The following is a 26,585-nucleotide window of genomic DNA, read 5'->3' on the forward strand; positions in this document are numbered from 1 at the left end:
TCTTGGCAGGTTTGTTGTTCTAAAAAACCCTTTTCCTTTTTCCACATTTTGTTACGTTACAGCCTTATTCTAAAATGGATTAAATACATGTTTTTCTACACACAATACCCCATAATGACAAAGCGAAAACAGGTTTTTATAATATTTTTTGAAAATGTATAAAAAATAAAAAACAGAAATACCTTATTTACATAAGTATTCAGACCCCTTGCTATGAGACTCAAAATCGTGGTCAGGTGCATCCTGTTTCCTTTGATCTTCATTGAGATGTTTTTACAACTTGATTGGAGTCCACCTGTGGTAAATTCAATTGATTGGACATGATTTGGAAAGGCACACACCTGTCTGTATAAGGTCCCACAGTTGACAGTGCATGTCAGAGCAAAAACCAAGCCATTAGGTCGAAGGAATTGTCCGTAGAGCTCAGAGACAGGATTGTGTCGAGGCACAGATCTGGGGAAGGGTACTAAAAAATGTCTGCAGCATTGAAGGTCCCCAAGAACACAGTGGCCTCCATTATTCTTAAATGGAAGAAGTTTGGAACCGCCAAGATTCTTCCTAGAGCTGGCCGACCAGCCAAACTGAGCAATCAGGGGAGAAGGGCCTTGTTCAGGGAGGTGACCAAGAACCTGATGGTCACTCTGACAGAGCTCCAGAGTTCCTCTGTGGAGATGGGAGAACCTGCCAAAAGTCACCTAAAGGACTCTCAGATCATGAGAAACAAGATTATCTGGTCTGATGAAACCAAGATTGAACTCTTTGGCCTGAATGCCAAGTGACACATCTAGAGGAAAGCTGGCACCATCCCTACGGTGAAGCATGCTGGTGGCAGCATCATGCTGTGGGGATGTTTTTCAGCGGCAGGGACTGGGAGACTAGTCAGGATCGAGGGAAAGATGAACGGAGCAAAGTACAGAGAGATCCTTGATGAAAACCTGCTCCAGAGCACTCAGGACCTCAGACTGGGGCGAAGGTTCACCTTCCAACAGGACAACGACCATAAGCACACAGCCAAGACAACGCAGGAGTGGCTTCGTGACAAGTCTCTGAATGTCCTTGAATGGCCCAGCCAGAGCCCAGACTTGAACCCGATCGAACATCTCTGGAGAGACCTGAAAATAGCTGTGCAGCGATGCTCCCCATCCAACCTGATAGAGCTTGAGAGGATCTGCAGAGAAGAATGGGAGAAACTCAACTCAAATAAAATAAAATCAAATTTTATTTGCCACATGCGCCGAATACAAGAGGTGTAGACATTACCGTGAAATGCTTACTTACAGCCCTTAACCAACAATGCATTTATGTTTAAATTAAAAAGTAAAATAAAACAACAACAAAAAAGTGTTGAGAAAAAAAGAGCAGAAGTAAAATAAAATAACAGTGGGGAGGCTATATATACAGGGGGGTACCGGTGCAGAGTCAATGTGCGGGGGCACCGGCTAGTTGAGGTAATATGTACATGTGGGTAGAGTTAAAGTGACTATGCATAAATAATTAACAGAGTAGCAGCAGCGTAAAAAGATGTGGTGGGGGTGGGGGGGGCAGTGCAAATAGTCCAGGTTGCCATGATTAGCTGTTCTGGAGTCTTATGGCTTGGGGTAGAAGCTGTTGAAAAGCCTTTTGGACCTAGACTTGGCGCTCCGGTACCGCTTGCCGTGCGGTAGCAGAGAGAACAGTCTATGACTAGTGTGGCTGGAGTCTTTGACAATTTTGAGGGCCTTCCTCTGACACCGCCTGGTATAGAGGTCCTGGATGTCAGAAAGCATGGCCCCAGTGATGTACTGGGCCGTACGCACTACCCTCTGATGCCGAGCAGATGCCACACCAAGCGGTGATGCTGTCGATAGTGCAGCTGTAGAACTTTAATCTTACCGTACCAATGTTTGTATTTTAGAGACGATATTCTAAAAGAGGTGCCGGTACTCAAACTGTAGAAAAATTCAGCTCCGGTCCACTGTTATCTTAATAGGAAGCGACTCAGTCCAACATGGCATCTAGTAACACTCCAGCCATAGTCACTGTTATCTGATGAGCACGATCTCTCACTTCCTTCACTCTCTCTCTCTCTCTCTCTCTCTCTCTCTCTCTCTCTCTCTCTCTCTCTCTCTCTCTCTCTGTCTCTCTCTCTCTCTCTCTCTCTCTCTCTCTCTCTCTCTCTCTCTCTCTCTCTCTCTCTCTCTCTCTCTCTCTCTCTCTCTCTCTCTCTCTCTCTCTCTCTCTCTCTCTCTCTCTCAATTCAATTTCAATTTAAGGGCTTTATTGGCATGGGAAACGTATGTTAACATTGCCAAAGCAAGTGAAGTAGATAGTAAACAAAAGTGAAATAAACAATAAATATTAACAGTAAACATTACACTCAGAAGTTCCAAAAGAATAAAGACATTTCAAATGTCACATTATGTCTATATACAGTGTTGTAACAATGTGCAAATAGTTAAATTACAAATGGGAAAATAAATAAACATAAATATGGGTTGTATTTACAATGGTGTTTGTTCTTCACTGGTTGCCCTTTTCTTGTGGCAACAGGTCTCAAATCTTGCTTCTGTGATGGCACACTGTGGTTTTTCACCCAGTAGATAAGGGAGTTTATCAAAATTGGGTTTGTTTTTTAATTATTTGTGGATCTCTGTAATCTAAGGGAAATATGTGTCTCTAATACAGTGAGGGAAAAAAGTATTTGATCCCCTGCTGATTTTGTACGTTTGCCCACTGACAAAGACTTAATCAGTCTATAATTTTAATGGTAGGTTTATTTGAACAGTGAGAGACAGAATAACAACAAAAAAATCAGAAAAACGCATGTCAAAAACTTGATTTGCATTTTAATGAGGGAAATAAGACCCCTTCTCAATCAGAAAGATTTCTGGCTCCCAGGTGTCTTTTATACAGGTAACAAGCTGAGATTAGGAGCACACTCTTAAAGGGAGTGCTCCTAATCTCAGCTTGTTACCTGTATAAAAGACACCTGTCCACAGAAGCAATCAATCAATCAGATTCCAAACTCTCCACCATGGCCAAGACCAAAGAGCTCTCCAAGTATGTCAGGGACAAGATTACAGACCCACACAAGGCTGGAATGGGCTACAAGACCAGGCAGCTTGGTGAGATTAGGAAGTGCAGCTCAGTTTCCACCTCATTTTGTGGGTAGTGTGCACATAGCCTGTCTTCTCTTGAGAGCCAGGTCTGCCAATGGCGGCCTTTCTCAATAGCAAGGCTATGGTCACTGATTCTGTACATAGGCAAGGTCAGGTATCATCAATCCTCCAACCACTGATATTTATTTCCAGTCCTTTGATTTGGCATTTAGTTGTTGTTGTTGTTGTTTTCAACTCGTGCCATTCACCACCTCTGGACTCTCTGGTCTTCTTATCCCTTCTGATCTCTTCTTGTAAAGGATCTTACTGTTTTGAGCTGATTGTCTGTTTATATTTGTACCTCTGAATTGACAGGAATCTGGAACAAAAATCCTCCTCATATCCAATAGTTGAGCCAATTCTCTTTATTTAATTTGTATTTTTATTTAACCTTTATTTAACCAGGTAAGCCAGTTGAGAACAAGTTCTCATTTACAACTGCGACCTGGCCAAGATAAAGCAAAGCAGTGCGATAAAAACAACAACAACACAGAGTTACATATGGAATAAACAAAACGTACAGTCAATAACACAATAGAAAATCTATATACAGTGTGTGCAAATGTAGTAAGTTATGGAGGTAAGGCAATAAATAGGCCATAGTGCAAAATAGTTACAATTTAGTATTAACTCTGGAGTGATAGCTGTGCAGAAGATGATGTGCAAATAGAGATACTGGGGTGCAAATTAGCAAAATAAATAACAATATGGGAATGAGGTAGTTGGGTGGGCTAATTACAGATGGGCTGTGCACATGTGCAGTGATCAGTAAGGTGCTCTGACAACTGATGCTTAAAGTTAGTGAGGGAGATAAGAGTCTCCAGCTTCAGAGATTTTTGCAGTTCGTTCCAGTCATTGGCAGCAGAGAACTGGAAGGAATGGCGGCCAAAGGAGGTGTTGGCTTTGGGGATGACCAGTGAGATATACCTGCTGGAGCGCAGACTACGGGTGGGTGTTGCTATGGTGACCAATGAGCTAAGATAAGGCGGGGATTTGCCTAGAAGTGATTTATAGATGACCTGGAGCCAGTGGGTTTGGCGACGAATATGTAGTGAGGGCCAGCCAACGAGAGCATACAGGTCAAATGGTGGGTAGTATATGGGGCTTTGGTGACAAAACGGATGGCACTGTGATAGACTACATCCAATTTGCTGAGTAGAGTGTTGGAGGCTATTTTGTAAATGACATTGCCGAAGTCAAGGATCGGTAGGATAGTCAGTTTTACGAGGGCATGTTTGGCAGCATGAGTGAAGGAGGCTTTGTTGCGAAATAGGAAGCCGATTCTAGATTTAACTTTGGATTGGAGATGCTTAATGTGAGTCTGGAAGGAGAGTTTACGGTCTAACCAGACACCTAGGTATTTGTAGTTGTCCACATATTCTAAGTCAGACCCACCGAGAGTAGTGATTCTAGTCGGGCGGGCGGGTGCAAGCAGCGTTCGGTTGAAGAGCATGCATTTAGTTTTACTAGCGTTTAAGAGCAGTTGGAGGCTACGGAAGGAGTGTTGTATTGGGTTGAAGCTCGTTTGGAGGTTTGTTAACACAGTGTCCAATGAAGGGCCAGATGTATACAAAATGGTGTCGTCTGCGTAGAGGTGGATCTGAGAGTCACCAGCAGCAAGAGCGACATCATTGATATACACAGAGAATAGAGTCGGCCTGAGAATTGAACCCTGTGGCACCCCCATAGAGACTGCCAGAGGTCCAGACAACAGGCCCTCCGATTTGACACATTGAACTCTATCTGAGAAGTAGTTGGTGAACCAGGCGAGGCAGTCATTTGAGAAACCAAGGCTATTTAGTCTGCCAATAAGAATGCGGTGATTGACAGAGTCGAAAGCCTTGGCCAGGTCGATGAAGACGGCTGCGCAGTACTGTCTTTTATCGATCACTGTTATTATATCGTTGAGGACCTTGAGCGTGGCTGAGGTGCACCCATGACCAGCTCGGAAACCAGATTGCATAGCGGAGAAGGTACGGTGGGATTCGAAATGGTCGGTGATCTGTTTGTTAACTTGGCTTTCAAATACTTTCGAAAGGCAGGGCAGGATGGATATAGGTCTGTAACAGTTTGAATCTAGAGTGTCACCCCCTTTGAAGAGGGGGATGACCGCGGCAGCTTTCCAATCTCTGGGGATCTCAGACGTTACGAAAGAGAGGTTGAACAGGCTAGTAATGGGGGTTGTGACAATTACGGCGGCTAATTTGAAAAAGAAAGGGTCCAGATTGTCTAGCCCAGATGATTTGTAGGGGTCCAGACTTTGCAGCTCTTTCACAACATCAGCTGTCTGAATTTGTGTAAAGAAGAAGCGGGGGGGGGGGCATGGGCAAGTTGCAGCGGAGGGTGCAGAGCTGGTGGCCGGGGTAGGGGTAGCCAGGTGGAAAGCATGGCCAGCCGTAGCAAAATGCTTGTTGAAATTCTCGATTATCGTAGATTTATCTGTGGTGACAGTGTTTCCTAGCCTCAGTGCAGTGGGCAGCTGGGAGGAGGTGCTCTTATTCTCCATGGACTTTACAGTGTCCCAAAACTTTTTGGAGTTAATGCTACAGGATGCACATTTCTGTTTGAAACAGCTAGCCGTTGCTTTCCTAACTGGTTGTGTATATTGGTTCCTGACTTCCCTGAAAAGTTGCAAATATCGCGGGGGCTGTTCGATGCTAATGCAGTACGCCACAGGATGTTTTTGTGCTGGTCAAGGGCAGTCAAGTCTGGGGTGAACCAGGGGCAATATCTGTTCTTAGTTCTGCTGTAATTTGATTGACTATGACTGTGCTGTATTGGGGCAGGGTATATTGAATGTTGCTGGACATACAGGGAGCAGGGTGTTGCCCTCTAAATGCTGGGATACAGCAACCGTGCATATGGTGCTTTCATCTGCACACCATAGAGTATATTATCTTTGACGCTGACTCAGCATAGTGTCATGTAGCTACAGTACTGCAGAATGGTGCATTAGCCTCCATTAAGACACACACACTCACACACACACACACTCACACACACACACACTCACACACACACACACACTCACACACACACACACACACACACACACTCACACACACACACACACACACACACACACACACACACACACACACACACACACACACACACACACACACTCACACACACACACACACACACACACACACACACACACACACACACACACACACACACACACACACACACACACACACACACACACACACACACACACACACACACACACACTCACACTCACACACACTCACACTCACACACACTCTCACACACACACACACACACACACACACACACACCCACACCACTATAGTGGACTGTATAACAGGTAGATGCTCCAGCCACCAATACCACAGATACATACAGTGGGGAGAACAAGTATTTGATACACTGCCGATTTTGCATATTTATTATTTACTGTATGTACATTCCCCTACATATTTATTATTTACAGTAAGTAGCCTACTCTCCCCTACATACAGTGGGGAGAACAAGTATTTGATACACTGCCGATTTTGCAGGTTTTCCTACTTACAAAGCATGTAGAGGTCTGTAATTGTTTTCATCATAGGTACACTTCAACTGTGAGAGACGGAATCTAAAACAAAAATCCAGAAAATCACATTGTATGATTTCTAAGTAATGAATTTGCATTTTATTGCATGACATAAGTATTTGATCACCTACCAACCAGTAAGAATTCCGGCTCTCACAGACCTGTTAGTTTTTCTTTAAGAAGCCATCCTGTTCTCCACTCATTACCTGTATTTACTGCACCTGTTTGAACTCGTTACCTGTATAAAAGACACCTGTCCACACACTCAATCAAACAGACTCCAACCTCTCCACAATGGCCAAGACCAGAGAGCAGTGTAAGGACATCAGGGATAAAATTGTAGACCTGCACAAGGCTGGGATGGGCTACAGGACAATAGGCAAGCAGTTTGGTGAGAAGGCAACAACTGTTGGCGCAATTATTAGAAAATGGAAGAAGTTCAAGATGACGGTCAATCACCCTCGGTCTGGGGCTCCATGCAAGATCTCACCTCGTGGGGCATCAATGATCATGAGGAAGGTGAGGGATCAGCCCAGAACTACACGGCAGGACCTGGTCAATGACCTGAAGAGAGCACAGTCTCAAAGAAAACCATTAGTAACACACTACGCTGTCATGGATTAAAATCCTGCAGCGCACGCAAGGTCCCCCTGCTCAAGCCAGCGCATGTCCAGGCCCGTCTGAAGTTTGCCAATGACCATCTGGATGATCCAGAGGAGGAATGGGAGAAGGTCATGTGGTCTGATGAGACAAAAATAGAGCTTTTTGGTCTAAACTCCACTCACCATGTTTGGAGGAAGAAGAAGGATGAGTACAACCCCAAGAACACCATCCCAACCGTGAAGCATGGAGGTGGAAACATCATTCTTTGGGGATGCTTTTCTGCGAAGGGGACAGGACGACTGCACCGTATTGAGGGGAGGATGGATGGGGCCATGTATCGCGAGATCTTGGCCAACAACCTCCTTCCCTCAGTAAGAGCATTGAAGATGGGTTGTGGCTGGGTCTTCCAGCATGACAACGACCCGAAACACACAGCCAGGGCAACTAAGGAGTGGCTCCGTAAGAAGCATCTCAAGGTCCTGGAGTGGCCTAGCCAGTCTCCAGACCTGAACCCAATAGAAAATCTTTGGAGGGAGCTGAAAGTCCGTATTGCCCAGCGACAGCCCCCGAAACCTGAAGGATCTGGAGAAGGTCTGTATGGAGGAGTGGGCCAAAATCCCTGCTGCAGTGTGTGCAAACCTGGTCAAGACCTACAGGAAACGTATGATCTCTGTAATTGCAAACAAAGGTTTCTGTACCAAATATTAAGTTCTGCTTTTCTGATGTATCAAATACTTATGTCATGCAATAAAATGCAAATTAATTACTTAAAAATCATACAATGTGATTTTCTGGATTTTTTATTGAAAAATTACATGCTTTGTAAGTAGGAAAACCTGCAAAATCGGCAGTGTATCAAATACTTGTTCTCCCCACTGTATCTGTTATTAGTGGACTGCACCAGAATTCTTTTTTTTTTGTGATAAAAAAAAAAAAATCATTTTAGCAGACGCTCTTATCCAGAGCAATTTACAGTTAGTGAGTGCATTATTTTATTTTTGTATTTTTTCATACTGGCCCCCCATGGGAATCAAACCCACAACCCTGGCGTTGCAAACGCCATGCTCTATCAACTGAGCTACATCCCTGCCGGCCATTCCCTCCCCTACCCTGGGCCAATTGTGCGCCGCCCCATGGGTCTACTGGTCACGGCCGGCTACGACAGATCCTGGATTCGAACCAGGATCTCTAGTGGCACAGCTAGCACTGCGATGCAGTGCCTTAGACCACTGCGCCACTCGGGAGATTTTGACATGTGTTACGTATTCTACGTATTCTGTCTGATAAACACGGTTTAGCTTTAACCATGAAGAGCAGAACAGGTCGTCAAGGACTTGATGGCTTTTATACTGTCATAGACTGGACTCTATTATGTGATGACAAACACTCTGACCAGGGATGTGGTTTCTGAAATATTGTTACAGTTGGGGCATATTCGGTGGGATTTCATTTTTCCCTTTAACATAATCTGTGAGGTGGAGAGAGTGAATGAATGAGAGGATGAATGACAAAGCAGCTTTGGTATGGTAGGATTAGTGCTCTGTGTGATTTAGATTTGTAGAGAGAGAGAGAGAGAGAGAGAGAGAGAGAGAGAGAGAGAGAGAGAGAGAGAGAGAGAGAGAGAGAGAGAGAGAGAGAGAGAGAGAGAGAGAGAGAGAGAGAGAGAGAGAGAGAGAGAGAGAGAGAGAGAGAGAGAGAGAGAGAGAGAGAGAGACAGAGAGAGAGACAGAGAGAGAGACAGAGACAGAGACAGAGACAGAGACAGAGACAGAGACAGAGACAGAATTCCGGGACAGTGTCCCCAGTGAGTAGTTCTACTAATGAGGATAGAACACAGTCCCGTTAGAACACAAAACACAGTCCCATTAGAACACAGAACACAGTCCCATTAGAACACAAAACACAGTCCCATTAGAACACAGTCACATTAAAACACAGTCCCATTAGAACACAGAACACAGTCCCATTAGAACACAGAACACAGTCCCACTGTAATATAATATAGCTCTCATATCTGCTTCGCTCACATCGTCAGTCTGAGAGTAGAAATATATATTAATTAATTGTTAATCCTGTAGGTACGTAGATAATACTGACATGGTTTTATGATGACACGTGGAGACTGGAAAGTACTGTACTGTACAGTCTACGGGGTTACAGATGTCACTAGGGGTTGCAAAATTACAGTAACTTTCCCAAAATGTCCTGGTTTTCCAGAAGTCCTGTTTGGAAGACTCCGGATTTCAAACTTGAGGTTCATGCATGTATTTTTGTTTTAATCCTGCATTGACGTCAATGGTAAATCTCGAGTTATGCCCACAGATTTTAAGTTAGGATTTGACCGTTATGGAGGTAGCCTGGGTAGCATTCTGTTTAGCTAACATTTCACTCCTCGTTCTCCGTGTCATTGCCAAACATTGGTATCCAGGCTATTATGGAGGTCGGTTTGGCCTGTTCTGAGGGTAACTGTGTGGGGTTTGGGGGTACAGCTCTGAGGGTAACTGTGTGTTGTCCGGTTGATGTTTTGGTGGGCACAGCTGAGGGACACAGCTGGGGCAGAGATGCAGTTCCGACTGGATCACGATTGCAGGTTAAGACCTGGACAGGAGGACAGTACCTGGCATTTAGTGATTTTAGGGGCAATATGCCAGGGCACCAAAGCCATTAACCAAAATAGCCAATTAAAAACAGTAGATATTCTGTTAAGAAAAACATTTGTATGTAAATGTACATCAATAATTATCCTACATGTTAAAGTGTAGGTGATAGACTATGGTATTGGCTACAGCCTCTCATGTCCACACCGATGCTGACATGAGGGAGGCACCAGAAAATGTAGCCAAACTTTAATGAGACTTTTTATTACATATCAATTAATATTCAAGGCAAGTTTTTTTCAGATAGGAGAGAAAGGCCAGTGCCTGTTGCGCACCGCCCCATCACCCAGGAAAGGGGAGTGTACATACTGTAAATAATAAATATGTAGGCGATTGTACATACTGTAAATAATAAATATGTAGGCGATTGTACATACTGTAAATCATACATACAGTAGGGAGAACAAGTATTTGATACACTGCCGATTTTGCAGGTTTTCCTACTTACAAAGCATGTAGAGGTCTGTAATTTTTAGCATCTCAAGGTCCTGGAGTGGCCTAGCCAGTCTCCAGACCTGAACCCAATAGAACATCTTTGGAGGGAGCTGAAAGTCCATATTGCCCAGCGACAGCCCCGAAACCTGAAGGATCTGGAGAAGGTCTGTATGGAGGAGTGGGCCAAAATCCCTGCTGCAGTGTGTGCAAACCTGGTCAAGACCTACAGGAAACGTATGATCTCTGTAATTGCAAACAAAGGTTTCTGTACCAAATATTAAGTTCTGCTTTTCTGATGTATCAAATACTTATGTCATGCAATAAAATGCAAATTCATTACTTAAAAATCATACAATGTGATTTTCTGGATTTTTGTGTTAGATTCCGTCTCTCACAGTTGAAGTGTACCTATGATAAAAATTACAGACCTCTACATGCTTTGTAAGTAGGAAAACCTGCAAAATCGGCAGTGTATCAAATAATTGTTCTCCCCACTGTATGTAGGGGACTGTAGGCTACATACTGTAAATAAAACATACTTAGGTGAGTCCCCTATGCATAGATCCAGGAGTTTTTCAACATACCTGACCAAATGCTAAGGCCTTGTTAAAGACTATCTTCAGGGCTAAGATTTTTTCCTGGTTAGGTCACATGGTCACGGAACTCTCCAGGACCTTTGAAAAACTCTAGGACCTAAACATCGTTTTCAACTAGGGGTCATGTGGGAAAACTCCTGACCTTAACCCCCCCACCCTCCACCTCCCTACCCACCACAATGCGGAAATACTGGAGAATAACAAAATGTTCCCCTCCCTACCCCACATATCACCCCCTCCTCCTCCCTCTCTTATCCCCTCATCCCTCCCTCCCACCCTCCCCTTCCCTCCCTCCCTATCTCCCACCAGGATGAGGAGCGGAGGCGGCTGGAGGTGCAAGGTGTGAGGCCCAGGGGGGGTCTGGATCTGACGGGCCTGCAGGCCCACGAGGCTCCCTGGGTCCAGGAGAGAACCCTACTGCAGCAGGAGGTCCGGTTGTTCAGACACAACACCATCGTCTTCTACATGAAGCTACGCTGGATCCTCATGCACTGGAGGCTGGGGAAGAGGACTGAGACAGGGGAGGAGGCAGCTCACTCAGAGGTGAGACGACTGGCTTGAGGTAGAGGCTGAACCCCGGGTAGTTTAGTCTGGAAGCTGGGGAAGAGGACTGAGACAGAGGAGGAGGCAGCTCACTCAGAGGTAGGGCCATGCACAGACCTCTTTATTTATTTATTTCAACATTTACAGGCCTCTTTATTTTTCTGCAACGACACACTCATGACACACAAGCAAGTGCCAGTGACTCCTAGGCCTTTTAAGTTGAGACGATAAACTTCCGGAAAAGAGTGGCTATCAGCTGATAGCGAATGATGATGTAAATCTGCCAGCTGGTTAGATAGTTAGCTAGTTAGATAGTTAGCTAGTTAGATAGTTAGCTAGTTAGATAGTTAGCTAGTTAGATAGTTAGATAGTTAGATAGTTAGCTATGCTGTCAAAACAAACACGTTTTTACTTGATTTTAGTTTGTTCTGCTGTTGAAATATGCCTCTTACTAACAGCCCCCTTCTCTAACCCTAACAGTGTGTTGAGATCTGCCTCTTACTAACAACCTCTTCTCTGACCCTAACAGTGCTGTTTAAATCTGCCTCTTACTAACAGCCTCCATCTCTAACCATAACAGTGCTGTTGAAATATGCCTCTTACTAACAGCCCCCTTCTCTAACCCTAACAGTGTGTTGAGATCTGCCTCTTACTAACAACCTCTTCTCTGACCCTAACAGTGCTGTTTAAATCTGCCTCTTACTAACAGCCCCCTTCTCTAACCGTAACAGTGTTGTTTAAATCTGCCTCTTGCTAACAACCTCTTCTCTAACCCTAACAGTGCTGTTTAAATCTGCCTATTACTAACAGCCCCCTTCTCTAACCGTAACAGTGTTGTTTAAATCTGCCTCTTACTAACAGCCCCCTTCTCTAACCCTAACAGTGCTGTTTAAATCTGCCTCTTGCTAACAGCCCCCTTCTCTAACCCTAACAGTGTTGTTTAAATCTGCCTCTTACTAACAGCCCCCTTCTCTAACCCTAACAGTGCTGTTTAAATCTGCCTCTTGCTAACAGCCCCCTTCTCTAACCGTAACAGTGCTGTTTAAATCTGCCTCTTACTAACAGCCCTCTTCTCTAACCCTAACAGTGCTGTTTAAATCTGCCTCTTGCTAACAGCCCCCTTCTCTAACCCTAACAGTGTTGTTTAAATCTGCCTCTTGCTAACAACCCCTTTCTCTAACCCTAACAGTGAGATGACAAACATGACAGATACAACTCAAAAGTAGCCAACTAGCTAACCCTACCTACCAGTGTTCAAACTCTCCGCCCGCCGCCCGTAGCCACACTGCATGGAGCAGTCAGATGATTGCGCGCTTGGGGCCGGAGTGCAGGGAATGGGGAATTTACTGAGGTTCAAGAGATTATGAAATTAGCTAGTTTGATGTGCAATTCGTTACATTTCAAATTAAAACATTGAAAAGAGACTCAAAATAAATTAAAAAGTCATTCATAGGAGGGCAAAAAGATAGGAGCTCCAGCGCTGGATGAGCCCTATCTGTTGTCGTGACGTGACTTTCATTAATCTGATGGATGTTATTTATCAAATCAACTAACTATGTTTAATTGTTACTCAATTTAAATGAGTCATGTAACAATTAACTCATTAGGATTTGGGGCACCACGGAATAACTTGTTTATAGAGCTACCATCTCCCGAATTAAACTCTAAAGGTCTTTACCTTTTCAATATGTATAAAACAGTCAACCTATTAATTATTACCTCTTATCAGTCGTCATTCGGAACGGTGGTAGACTTCTTGGATCTGCACAAACCCCAGCTTTACTTATGATTCAACACTACGCAAATTGGTTTAATTATTTATTTTCTAGCTAACTAAATAATAACACAGAATAACATACATACTTATTAATACATGAGAAAAAGTCCCTAGCAACAACATGACTGCTTAGTTACCAAAAGAGGGCGGGGTAGAGAACGAGAGACACAACACTTATCGTACATTTGGAAACTACGTTCACAGTAATCCTTTACTTTGCACACGAACCACCGCCCGTTTGGAGTAAGAAATCATGAATGTATTTAAGTGTTTGAATGCCTTCATTCGCCGTTCATCTCTGTCGGACCAAGCCTTCTTGAAAAGGGTTTGGCTGGTTCTCCGGTGGGTCACTTGTAAGGCTCTGATTGTCCACAAGAGGTCACAATGTCCTTCTTCTTCTTAGTTGTCCTGGTGTGTAGTGGAGTCTCTCCAGAACAGTTACTTTGCTGTCCCAGTGATTGTCTGAGAGGGGAGCTTTCTTCTCCTCCTCGTGTGGTCAGTCAGAGTTTGAACCAGCTGCAGCCTGGCGATGTTCGGTTCTAGTCTGAGAGCTGGTCTTCTTCACCTCGTGTTGAGGTTCAACGTTCCAACCATTTTCAGACGTGTAGCGACCGCTCCACATCTTTCTGGTCTACTGTTAATTTCGTTACCAAGGCTTTTTATGCACTCTGGTTAAAAGGGCGTTCCGTCATGCTGACATGCTCTCTGAGCTCACGCGGGGCGTGGCTACTTACTTGTGCAAAGTTTATATGAAAAACAATTATCTCATTAGAAAACTAAAATCACATTCCTATCTTAACAAAGATACTTTCCTCATTTTTCATATTATATACACAACGTATTGGATGGAAAACTTGACAGATAAAGGAGATATTTTTTCCCAAGTTACAGTATTTTCTTGATACCATTCTTAATGACATCACGATAGAATAAATAATATGACATGATTGTTCTTTAGATCCCAACATTCTGATGTTAGAAATATTGTTCCAGTGTTTACTTTTTGGACGTTACGGTTTTGGCGGCAAAAGTATTCTGGAGACAAAGGGACATTCCAGTCACCAATACTGGAGGGGTAGAAAGAGATGCCCATCCTGCCTAATTTATGACCGGGTGTGAGGTGTCAAAACCGGCCAAGTCCCCCCTCCCCTATTCTGTGGGTGAGAGAGGGTCTGATTATTGTCCGCCATTGCCAAGCTGATCTGAGCCCTTGGATCCTCACACTGGGCAGTCATCGCACTGTTCACGTGCCCGCTCAGGAGTTCCAGCACTGGCTGAGCCCTATCTGTCACGTGCCTGCTCAGAGGTGAGACCTTTTGGCTTGAGATACTTAGCCAACCCTTCTCCTACAATCCTAACCATCACCGTGAAAACATTTCTGACAGTGGTTCGGGAACAGTTTCTCCAGAGGCACTCCACACAGACTCTCAACCATCCAATCAATCAAACAAACAAACCATAAGTCAGTCAATCACTTAGGAGAGTAGGATTGAGCTGAGTACATTTTGGTTAGAGCAGGAAGACCAATCAGTGAATAACAGGGCTGGAGCAAAAGCCTGCATTCCCAGTAGTTCTCCAGGAGGAGGGGTGACATCGATAATCAGTGCAGGATTGAGTCGTTTGATTGGTCAACTGAGTGATTGATTGACTGACTCAGTTAGTTGGTTGGTTTAATTCATTTACTGCTCCTCTTCTAACCTTGTTATCCCTTATCTTGTCTGTCCCAGTATGAGAAGTTGGAAGGTATTCCAGAGCTGGGGGTGATCTTGGCGCATGGAGAGGGAGAGACGGCGAGAGAGGACAGGGACAGGTCGTGTACCCAGCTACCCCAGAGAGACAGCCCCGACCCCGACCCCGACCCCACAACCCAACTCCCCTCCCCTGATCGCCTGCAGCACCAGAGACAGGTAGGGTGCCATGGATTTCTCTCTGTTGCTACACTCAAAAAACCTGAATTAAAGAGCACTTTAGATGAGTACAAGGTCGGTTCAAGTACAGTGGAGTTCAACGATCCCTATCCAAATAATAATATTTACTGGCTCTGCATACAGTATCTGCATGTTGCCATCCCAGCTACTGGGGCGGCAGGTAGCTTAGTGGTTAAGAGCGTTGTGCCAGTAACCGAAAGGTTGCTGGTTCTAATCCCAGAGCCGACTAGGTGAAAAATCTGTCGATGTGCCCTTGAGCAAGGCACTTAACCCTAATTGGTCCTGTAAGTCGCTCTAGATAAGAGCGTCTGCTAAATGACAAAAAAAAAATGTTTAACATAAAAAAATAAAAAAGATGTTGGCCAGTGAACAGACATTCGTCCTTTGCAGGAGGCAGTTTCTCTCACTGAGTAGAAACTTGATTCCAGTTCCTGTTATCTGTTTCCAGCAGTTATTGTGCAGTAGCCGTTCCTGTTATCTGTGAATAGCTATAGTCAGCAGTTGTATTAGAATACTACTTCAGCATGAACCATTAGTGAAATACAAAGGAGGCAAAAATAGTACCTCTTTCATATGGCTAACATGTTATTTCCTCGGGATAGATATCAACCAGCTTCATGAATTCTCTCTGTGTGTTGAAGTAGAATATACAGTAGAATACAGTTAATTTGAATTACTATCATTCATAATTAAGATACATGCATTCTACTTGTTAGCTGAACTGTGAAGAAGGAACAATGTATCACAGTCAAAGAGAAAATATCACTCATCAGGCATAGTGTGTGGGGGGGTGTATGTCATGTTTTATTAACAGGATCTAAAGTGCTCTCTGCTGTCTACTGTTGTGATTTCTTCAACTTGACAGAAATGGTTTGTACACTGATCTGAAAATGGAGCTGCTTTAAACCCCCAAACCATTATTCACAAACAGTTCCCAAAGCAGGCCATGTTAGCATTTACCACCAGGATGAAAACATCAAACTCTGTTTAGTAAAAGCGTGTAAAGAGTGTTAAGAAGGAAGTCTGTAAAGAATAAAAAATATTCCAAAACATGCACATCCTGTTTGCAACAAAGAACTGAAGTAATACTGCAAAAAAAAATTGGCAAAGCAATGAACTTTTTGTCCTGAATACAAAGTGTTATGTTTGGGGCAAATCCAATGCAACACATTACTGTATACCTCTCTCCATATTTTCAAGCATAGTGGTGGCTGCATCATGTTATGGGTACGCTTGTCATCGTTAAGGACTGTGGAGTTTTTTTAAGATAAAAAAAGAAACTGAATGGAGCTAAGCACAGGCAAAATCCTAGAGGAAAACCTGGTTCAGTCTGCTTTCCACCAGACACTGGGAAATGAATTAACCTTTCAGCCTTTTAGCAGGGCAATAACCTAAAACACAAGGCCAAATCTACACTGGAGTTGCTTACCAAGAAGACAGTGAATGTTCCTGAGTGGCCGAGTTACAGTTTTGACTTAAATCTACCTTAGAATCTATGGTAAGACCTGAAAATGGTTGTTTAGCAATGATCAACAACCAATTTGAGCTTGGAAGAATTTCGAAAATAATAATGGGCAAATATTGTACCGTCCAGGTGTGGAAAGCTCTTAGAGACTTACCCAGAAAGACTCACAACTTTAAACGCTGCCAAAGGTGCTTCTACAACGTATTGACTCAGGGGTGTGAATACTTACGTAAGTGAGATATTTTCTGTATTTCATTTTTCAATAAATGTGCTAACATTTCTAAAAACATGTTTTTCACTTTTGTCATTATGGGGTTATTGTGTGTAGATGGATGAGAAAAAATATAAATGTAATCCATTTTGAATCCAGGCTGTAGCACAACAAAAGGTGGAATAAGTCCAGGGGTATGAATACTTTCTGAAGGCGCTGTATGTCGCCTTTAGAAATAAGGTTAATGAAGTCAATACCTTGCTAACATCGGATAACGTTCATACACTGGGTCATCTCCTTTAACTCACTTAGATAATTCATTTGATGTAACAGCAGTAGCAGTACAAGGATATAACAACTACAGACCAGAGTCAATGTGCAGAAAAGACAGGGGGGAGGTGCTGCTGCGGTAGATGTTCAGAGCCATATTCCTGTAAAGCTTAGAGAGGATCTCATGTCAAGTGTTGTTGAAGTGTTGTGGTTGCAAGTTCACCTGCTTCATCTAAAGCCTCTTTATGTGGGGTGCTGCTGTAGGCCACCAAGTGCTAACGGTCCAGTACTTGGATAATGTGTGTTTAATCCTTTGATAGTGTGTGTGATATTAACAGAGAGGTCTATTTTCTGAAGAGGAAGCTTCTAACTGTAGGCTTAGGCCTGTAATATGACCCAGGTTATCACTCAACCAACTAGAGTGCATATCAATAGTGTTGGATCTGTGACATCCACTTGTATTGATCATATATTCACTAATGCTGCAGAGCTTTGCTCCAAATCAATATCAGTTCCCATAACATTGTGGCAATAACAAGGAAAGCCAAAGAGCCAAAGGTTGGGCCTACTGTAATTTATAAGAGATCAAACAAAATGTTTTCAAAGGACTCTTTTGTTGAAGATGTAAAACATTTATGTTGGTCTGATGTGTATGAGGAAGTTAATCCAGATGCAGCACTGGAGGTATTTGTAAAAGTACTCATGCCAATTGTTGACAACCCCATGCACCTGTTAGAAATCAACTGTGAGAATTGATAGAGCCCTCTGGATTGATGATGAATTGAAAAATGGTATGGTTCAAATGAATTATACATGAGGTGGACAGGCTGCTCAGTTCATTGGTTGACATACTGTAAATTGAGACATTTTTTGACTAAACTTAACAAAAAGAAGAAGAAATTATATTACCAAACCAAGATCAATGACATAAAACACAATGGAAAAAGACTTTGGAATACCTTAAATGATATCATGGACAGAAAACCCAATTCATCTCCATTGTTCATTGGAGTTGATGGGTCATTTATAATAAAAAACTTTCGATATTGCCAATAATTTCAATGGCTATTTCATAAGTAAAGTGGAAAAACTCAAGTGGAAATGACAACATTGAACAGTGAACCATAATATTTTTGTATAAAATATATAATAATGAAAGAGAAGGATTGCTGTTTTTGAATTTGGTCAAGTTAGTGTTGGAGAGGTGGAAAACTATTGTTATCCATCAATAATGATAAGCCACCAGGTACAGACAACCTAGATGGGAAACTATCTAGAATGGTAGCAGACTGTATTGCCACCCCTATTTGCTATATCTTTAACCGAAGCCTAAAGGAGGGGGTGTGTCCACATGAAGCTAAAGTAATTCCACTGCCTAAAAATAGTAAAGCACTATTTGCTGGATCTAACCGCCACCCAATCAGTTTGCAGCCTGTTCTTAGTAAACTGATGGAGAGAATTGTGTTTGACCAAATACAATGCTATTTTTCAGAGAACAAGTTAACTACTGACTCTCAGCATGCATTTAGAGAAGGGCACTCAACTTGCACTGCACTGACTCAGAGGACAGATGATTGGTTAAAATATATGGATAATAAGATGATAGTTGGAGCTGTATTGTTAGAATTCAGTGCAGCCTTTGATGTTATTGATCATAAATTGTTATTGAAGAAACTCACTTGCTATGGCTTTACATCACCTGCCATCACATGGTTGGAGAGTTATTTATCCAATAGAACTCAGCGAGTGTTCTTCAATTGAAGCTTCTCTAACTTCAGATATGTACAGTGCGGTGTCCCTCAGGGCAGTTGCCTTGGGCCGTTACTCTTCTCTATTCTTACAAATGATTTTCCACTGGTCTTACATGAAGCTAGAATGACTATGCTGATGAATCCACACTCTACATGTCAGCACCCAAAGCCACTGAGCTCACAGAAATTCTAAATAAGGAGTTCCAGTCAGTATCAGAATGGGGGATTAATAATAAACTGGTCTTTAAATACTTCAAAAAAACAAAATAATTGTATTTGGTTCAAAACATTATCTTAGACCTAAACCTCAACTGGAGTTGTGTATAAAGGGTGTGACCATTGTTGAAGAAGCTGAACTCCTAGGAGTAACATTGGATGGTCATTTATCATGGTGAAGTCATAATGACAAAGTTGTTGTGAAGATGGAGAGAGGTATGTCTGTTATAAAAAATCAACTGTACTAGTTGTTCAGTCTCTGATCTTGTCCCATCTTGATTACTGTCAGGTAATATGGTCAGGTGCAGCAATGAAAGACTTAGAAAAGCTGCAACTGGCTCAGATCAGAGCAGCACGCCTTGCCCTTAACTGCACAGAACGAACTATCAAAAACATGCATGCCAGTCTTTCCTGGTTGAGGGTTGACGAGAGATTAACTGCTTCTCTTCTAGTTTTAATGAGAAATATTACTGTGATGAAAATTCCAGATCCGCATAATCAAATAACATTCCATACATACCCCAAAAGACACACCACCAGGGGTCTCTTCACAGTCCCCAGGTCCAAAACTAATTCACGGCAACACACAGTATTATACAGAGCCATGATCGCATGGAACTCCCTTCCATCTCCAATTACTCAAGCAAACAGCAAAATGACCTTTAAAAAAAGATTAAACAACATCTCATGGAACGGCGGGACTGTGAGGGGATACAGACACACGCACACAGAGACACACTCTAACACACACGTTATTTTGTTGTGTTTTGGTATTGTTTGTATATGGTTGTATTTTACATTAGTGTGACTGCCCTTGTCTATCAGTGTTTTGTTACTTGTCATATTTGATGTTTTTTGTGGACCCCATGAAGAGTAGCTGCTGCTTCTGCAAAAGCTAATGGGGATCCCAATAAACAAATAAATAAACATATAAATAAACAAATACATAAACAAATAAATAAACATATAAATAAACAAATAAATAAACAAATAAATAAACAAATACATAAACAAATACATAAACAAATAAATAAACATATAAATAAACAAATAAATAAACAAATAAATAAACAAATAAATAAACAAATAAATAAACAAAAAACTACAGCAGAGCAGCAGAGCCCAGTGATAACCACATATAAACTACAGCAGAGCAGCAGAGCCCAGTGATAACCTACATATAAACTACAGCAGGGCAGCAGAGCCTAGTGATAACCACATATAAACTACAGCAGAGCAGCAGAGCCCAGTGATAACCTACATATAAACTACAGCAGGGCAGCAGAGCCCAGTGATAACCACATATAAACTACAGCAGAGCAGCAGAGCCCAGTGATAACCTACATATAAACTACAGCAGAGCAGCAGAGCAGCAGAGCAGCAGAGCCCAGTGATAACCTACATATAAACTACAGCAGAGCAGCAGAGCCCTGTGATAACCTACATATAAACTACAGCAGGGCAGCAGAGCCCAGTGATAACCTACATATAAACTACAGCAGAGCAGCAGAGCCCAGTGATAACCTACATATAAACTACAGCAGAGCAGCAGAGCAGCAGAGCCCAGTGATAACCTACATATAAACTACAGCAGAGCAGCAGAGCCTAGTGATAACCACATATAAACTACACCAGAGCAGCAGAGCCCAGTGATAACCTACATATAAACTACAGCAGAGTAGCAGAGCCCAGTGATAACCTACATATAAACTACAGCAGAGCAGCAGAGCAGCAGAGCCCAGTGATAACCTGCATATACACTACAGCAGAGCAGCAGAGCCCAGTGATAACCTACATATAAACTACAGCAGAGCAGCAGAGCCCAGTGATAAACTGCATATACACTACAGCAGAGCAGCAGAGCCCAGTGATAACCTACATATAAACTACAGCAGGGCAGCAGAGCCCAGTGATAACCTACATATAAACTACAGCAGAGCAGCAGGGCCCAGTGATAACCTATATATAAACTACAGCAGAGCAGCAGAGCCCGGTGATAACCTACATATAAACTACAGCAGAGCAGCAGAGCCCAGTGATAACCTGCATTAGTATGTGTAGATCAACTTGGAAATTAAAAGCATGGCTTGTGTTTTGAAAAAGTTGACATTATTAGGTAAATGGAAAGGACCCAATGATATCTTGAATAAATGCATGATCCAGTTTCATTCTCTCTCTTTCACCTCCTCACCTTGCTACCTCTCCCTCACCTCCCCTCCCCTCCCCCTCCTCACCCGTTTCCTCTCCCCTCCCTCTCCTCCTCCTCCCTCCTCCCCTCTCGCCTCCCCTACTTCCTCCCCCGCTCCTCCTCTCTCCAGGTGGGTGAGAACCGCAGGGTGCTCCACGCGCTGCGCTCCCTGTTAGAGGAGTTCAGGGAGGAGTTGAGGGAGGAGGAGAGCAGGAGGTGCCAGCTGCAGCAAAACTACGCCAACGACAAGGCATCCTGGGAGGTCAAATGGGCCAAAATGAAGTGTCACGTCGCTCAGGTAACTCTAATCCAGGCAACCACACACACACACACACACACACACACACACACACACACACACACAGAGAGAGCTACGCCAACGACAAGGCATCCTGGAAGGTCAAATGGGCAGAGATGAAGTGTCACGTTGCTCAAAGTAACTTACTCAAGATGTCTGCCTTAAAGAGACAGCAGCACTGGGACTTAGTTACTACTCACAGTAAGTATATTGATACAAATAATGAGTTCATGTAGGCCTGAAGGTACTCTTGGCTCCTGAGAAGTGAAAGGGCGGTGATGAAGTGTGATGTTGCTCAGGTACACAGATGGTGCTGTCTGCAGTTAAAGGGCCCAAACATGTGTCCTACCTTCCTCTTGTCCTTGAGGTTATCAATTATCAAACACAGTCACAGATGATGCTGGCCACCTTAAAGAGACCGCAGCACTAAGACAGATATAACTATTTGAACACAGTGAGGTTCTTCTTGGCTCAGGACAGTCAGTTTTGTCTGAGTAGAACCAACTGTGTCCGTTCATAATCAGTTTTTGTGTTTGAGCTCCAACATTTCGACTAAACCCAGCGAGCCAACACAAATTATAAATGTCCTTATTGCGTATCCGTTCAATCATTTCTTCTTTGTTCAGAGCAGTCTTGCATATTATTTCCTATGACGATGAGAATGTTTGATATTCCTCTACAGAACACAGACTGGCTGGAGGGCATCTTCTTCTGGTTCACTTTAACAACTCCTTATAAAACAATGTGGAGTTTTCTGTATTCTGTTACAGTGCTGTTTCACAATACAGGCTGCTGAAAATACTTTTGTCAGTACCCAAGTATATCACAGATATCTGTTCAAACACAAATAACTTCATCTAATAACACATATCTATCAAACTATCAACCTGATTGTAGTCAGGTGATCTGACAGACTGATTGTAGTCAGGTGATCTGACAGACTGATTGTAGTCAGGTGATCTGACAGACTGATTGTATTCAGGTGATCTGACAGACTGATTGTATTCAGGTGATCTGACAGACTGATTGTAGTCAGGTGATCTGACAGACTGATTGTAGTCAGGTGATCTGACAGACTGATTGTAGTCAGGTGATCTGACAGACTGATTGTAGTCAGGTGATCTGACAGACTGATTGTAGTCAGGTGATCTGACAGACTGATTGTATTCAGGTGATCTGACAGACTGATTGTAGTCAGGTGATCTGACAGACTGATTGTAGTCAGGTGATCTGACAGACTGATTGTAGTCAGGTGATCTGACAGACTGATTGTAGTCAGGTGATCTGACAGACTGATTGTAGTCAGGTGATCTGACAGACTGATTGTAGTCAGGTGATCTGACAGACTGATTGTAGTCAGGTGATCTGACAGACTGATTGTAGTCAGGTGATCTGACAGACTGATTGTAGTCAGGTCATCTGACACAGACAGAGTTTCTCCTGGTCAGATCACATGGTCAGGAAAATCAACTGAACTGATATATTGTCTGTCTGTTATGTGTTCAACCAGCTGGAAGAGGAGAGACAAGAAGAGAAAGGAGAGGAGAGAGGAGAAGCCAGAGGGGAGGCACAGGGAGGAGGAGGAGGAGGAGGAGGAGGAGGAGACCCAGACTGGGCCTTTAAGCAGGAGCGAGAGGAGCACCGTTGCCTCCTGGCCGAGAGCCACAGCACCTCCCTGGACCTCCACTGGAAGCTGCAACACGGAGAGAAGAGGTGGGGGAGGGAGAGGAGAGACCTGCTGGAACGCTTCGACCAAGAGAGACAGGAGTGGGACAGCAACATGAGAAACATGCACCACAAGATGGAGAGGGTGAGGAGGGGGAGGGGGAGAGGAGGGAGAGGGGGGAGAGGAGGGAGAGGAGGGAGAGAGGGGTAGAGGGGGAGAGGAACTCTGTCTGAAACTACTGAGAGCAACTCTCTTCATATTCTGTAGCCACATCACCCTGTCTGAAACTACTGAGAGCAACTCTCTCCATATTCTGTAGCCACATCACCCTGTCTGAAACTACTGAGAGCAACTCTCTCCATATTCTGTAGCCACATCACCCTGTCAGAAACTACTGAGAGCAACTCTCTCCATATTCTGTAACCACATCACCCTGTCAGAGACTACTGAGAGCAACTCTCTCCATATTCTGTAGCCACATCACCCTGTCTGAAACTACTGAGAGCAACTCTCTCCATATTCTGTAGCCACATCACCCTGTCAGAGACTACTGAGAGCAACTCTCTTCATATTCTGTAGCCACATCACCCTGTCAGAAACTACTGAGAGCAACTCTCTCCATATTCTGTAACCACATCACCCTGTCAGAGACTACTGAGAGCAACTCTCTCCATATTCTGTAGCCACATCACCCTGTCAGAGACTACTGAGAGCAACTCTCTCCATATTCTGTAACCACATCACCCTGTCAGAGACTACTGAGAGCAACTCTCTTCATAATCTGTAACCACATCAGTAATTTCGTAGCACATCACCCTGTCAGAAACTACTGAGAGCAACTCTCTCCATATTCTGTAACCACATCACCCTGTCAGAGACTACTGAGAGCAACTCTCTCCATATTCTGTAACCACATCACCCTGTCAGAGACTACTGAGAGCAACTCTCTTCATAATCTGTAACCACATCACCCTGTCAGAAACTACTGAGAGCAACTCTCTTCATAATCTGTAACCACATCACCCTGTCAGAAACTACTGAGAGCAACTCTCTTCATATTCTGTAGCCACATCACCCTGTCAGAGACTACTGAGAGCAACTCTCTCCATATTCTGTAGCCACATCACCTTGTCAGAGACTACTGAGAGCAACTCTCTTCATATTCTGTAGCCACATCACCCTGTCAGAAACTACTGAGAGCAACTCTCTTCATAATCTGTAACCACATCACGCTGTCTGAAACTACTGATGTAATGTTAGAATGCAAATCTTATACAAAGTATGAAACTTCGTAACTGAATCCCTTCCTCCCCCCCTCTCTCTCTTCCCCTCCCTCTCCTCTCTTCTCTCTCCTCTCCTCTCCTCTCTCTCTCTTCCCCTCCCTCTCCTCTCTTCTCTCTCCTCTCCTCTCTCTCCTCCCCCCACAGCTGCAGGGAGAGCTGAACGTACGGAGGGGCAGTGAGGGCTCACCATCCAACGTGAAAGACGGGGAAACAGCGGGAGGACACAGGGGTGTCTTTCCCCCCCAGGAGAGCCCATGTAAGGCCCCTCGCTCCCCAAGGTCACCCCGCTCCCCTCGCTCTGCCATCCCCGGCCCGGTTTCCCTTCCCACCCACTCCCACTCGGACTCGGAGGCCCATGAAGACAAGGGGGCTGTAGTGAGGTTCAGATGCCCAACAGAGAACCTTTTCCTGGACGCTCTGACACTGGACTCCCTGGGTGGCCTGGAGGCCCCACCTCCCTGCAGACTGGACTCTGACAAGAGGTTCCCTTGTATGAACCAGGTGAGACATGTCAGACTCTGGGTGCGTCCCAAATTGCACCCTATTCCCTAGATAGTGCACTACTTATGACCAGAGCCATATGGGTCCTAAAGTAGTGCACTATATAGGGAATAGGGTACCACTTGGGACGAAGTCCAGGAATGTCTAAAAGTAACAGCTCACCCCTAAAGTGTTCTTTAGGGCATTTTCAAACCTCAAAAGAGTGGTCTTCTTCAATATTGGTCCAGTGCAGGGTTTTGGTCCAGCCCTGCACTAACACGTGGTGTGTGTGTGTGTGTGTGTGTGTGTGTGTGTGTGTGTGTGTGTGTGTGTGTGTGTGTGTGTGTGTGTGTGTGTGTGTGTGTGTGTGTGTGTGCGTGTGCGTGTGTGCGTGCGTGTGTTACTTCAGGTGCTGAATGAGATCCCAGACAGAGAAGACCCGTCTATGTACCAAGAGGAGGAGGAGGAAGAGATGGGTTTTGGTAGCCTGCTCAGGTAACTGACTTCTTCCTGCTTACCTCAACCAATCCTTGTTGTTTTACTGTAACAACCAATCCTTGTTGTTTTACTGTAACTACCAATCCTTGTTGTTTTACTGTAACAACCAATCCTTGTTGTTTTACTGTAACAACCAATCCTTGTTGTTTTACTGTAACAACCAATCCTTGTTGTTTTACTGTAACAACCAATCCTTGTTGTTACTGTAAGGGTTCTCAGTGATTTACCTGGATTCATCCAAATGATACATTACTGGTATTGTTTCCACTTATCTTATCTAGACAGGCTGCCATTTTAACATTTACAATAGGTATGCTTTCTGCTTTTGACTGTTGTGTACTCTGAACTCCCCTCACTGTATTTTAAACAAGTCTACTGTACCTATAAATCCTTTGGGTAAAGAAATGACTGCTGTTAGAAGTGATATTTCCTGGTGGTTTGTGTTGAAGCAGCTCTTAGTGATATTTCCTGGTGGTTTGTGTTGAAGCAGCTCTTAGTGATATTTCCTGGTGGTTTGTGTTGAAGCAGCTCTTAGTGATATTTCCTGGTGGTTTGTGTTGAAGCAGCTCTTAGTGATATTTCCTGGTGGTTTGTGTTGAAGCAGCTCTTAGTGATATTTCCTGGTAGTTTGTGTTGAAGCAGCTATTAGTGATATTTCCTGGTGGTTTGCGTTGAAGCAGCTCTTAGTGATATTTCCTGGTGGTTTGCGTTGAAGCAGCTCTTAGGGATATTTCCTGGTGGTTTGCGTTGAAGCAGCTCTTAGTGATATTTCCTGGTGGTTTGCGTTGAAGCAGCTCTTTGTGAAAGATCATAATGGTACACGATCCAAGTCATCGCAGCCTGACAATTAATTATTGAATCATTTTAAAGCGATCCCTGATTAAATGAAATGAAACCATTAACTGGCCTTTATCGAGAGAACAAACAATATGTTTTTATACTCTTTTTGTAGTTTCAAGAAATTGGGAACAGTGAAGAGGCTGTAACATGTTGTTTAGACAAGAGATATCAGAGAGACAGT

The 26,585-nt window shown here is 43.6% G+C and overlaps 1 protein-coding gene across 1 annotated transcript in view; it reads left to right on the forward strand.

Moving 5' to 3' along the window:
* The window catches only part of LOC121580556 (microtubule cross-linking factor 1-like), a 148,188-nt gene that overhangs the window by 70,382 nt on the left and 51,221 nt on the right, over positions 1–26,585 (forward strand). Inside the window, exons 8-13 of the mRNA XM_045224658.1 lie at positions 11,300–11,533; positions 15,038–15,217; positions 21,470–21,637; positions 23,148–23,447; positions 24,731–25,087; positions 25,476–25,561. Coding sequence (XP_045080593.1) covers positions 11,300–11,533; positions 15,038–15,217; positions 21,470–21,637; positions 23,148–23,447; positions 24,731–25,087; positions 25,476–25,561 — 1,325 coding nt within the window. The remainder of the gene's footprint in view (positions 1–11,299; positions 11,534–15,037; positions 15,218–21,469; positions 21,638–23,147; positions 23,448–24,730; positions 25,088–25,475; positions 25,562–26,585) is intronic.

The sequence above is a fragment of the Coregonus clupeaformis genome, chromosome 14 (genome assembly GCF_020615455.1).
Source record: "Coregonus clupeaformis isolate EN_2021a chromosome 14, ASM2061545v1, whole genome shotgun sequence".
In the NCBI taxonomy this organism is placed as follows: domain Eukaryota; kingdom Metazoa; phylum Chordata; class Actinopteri; order Salmoniformes; family Salmonidae; genus Coregonus; species Coregonus clupeaformis.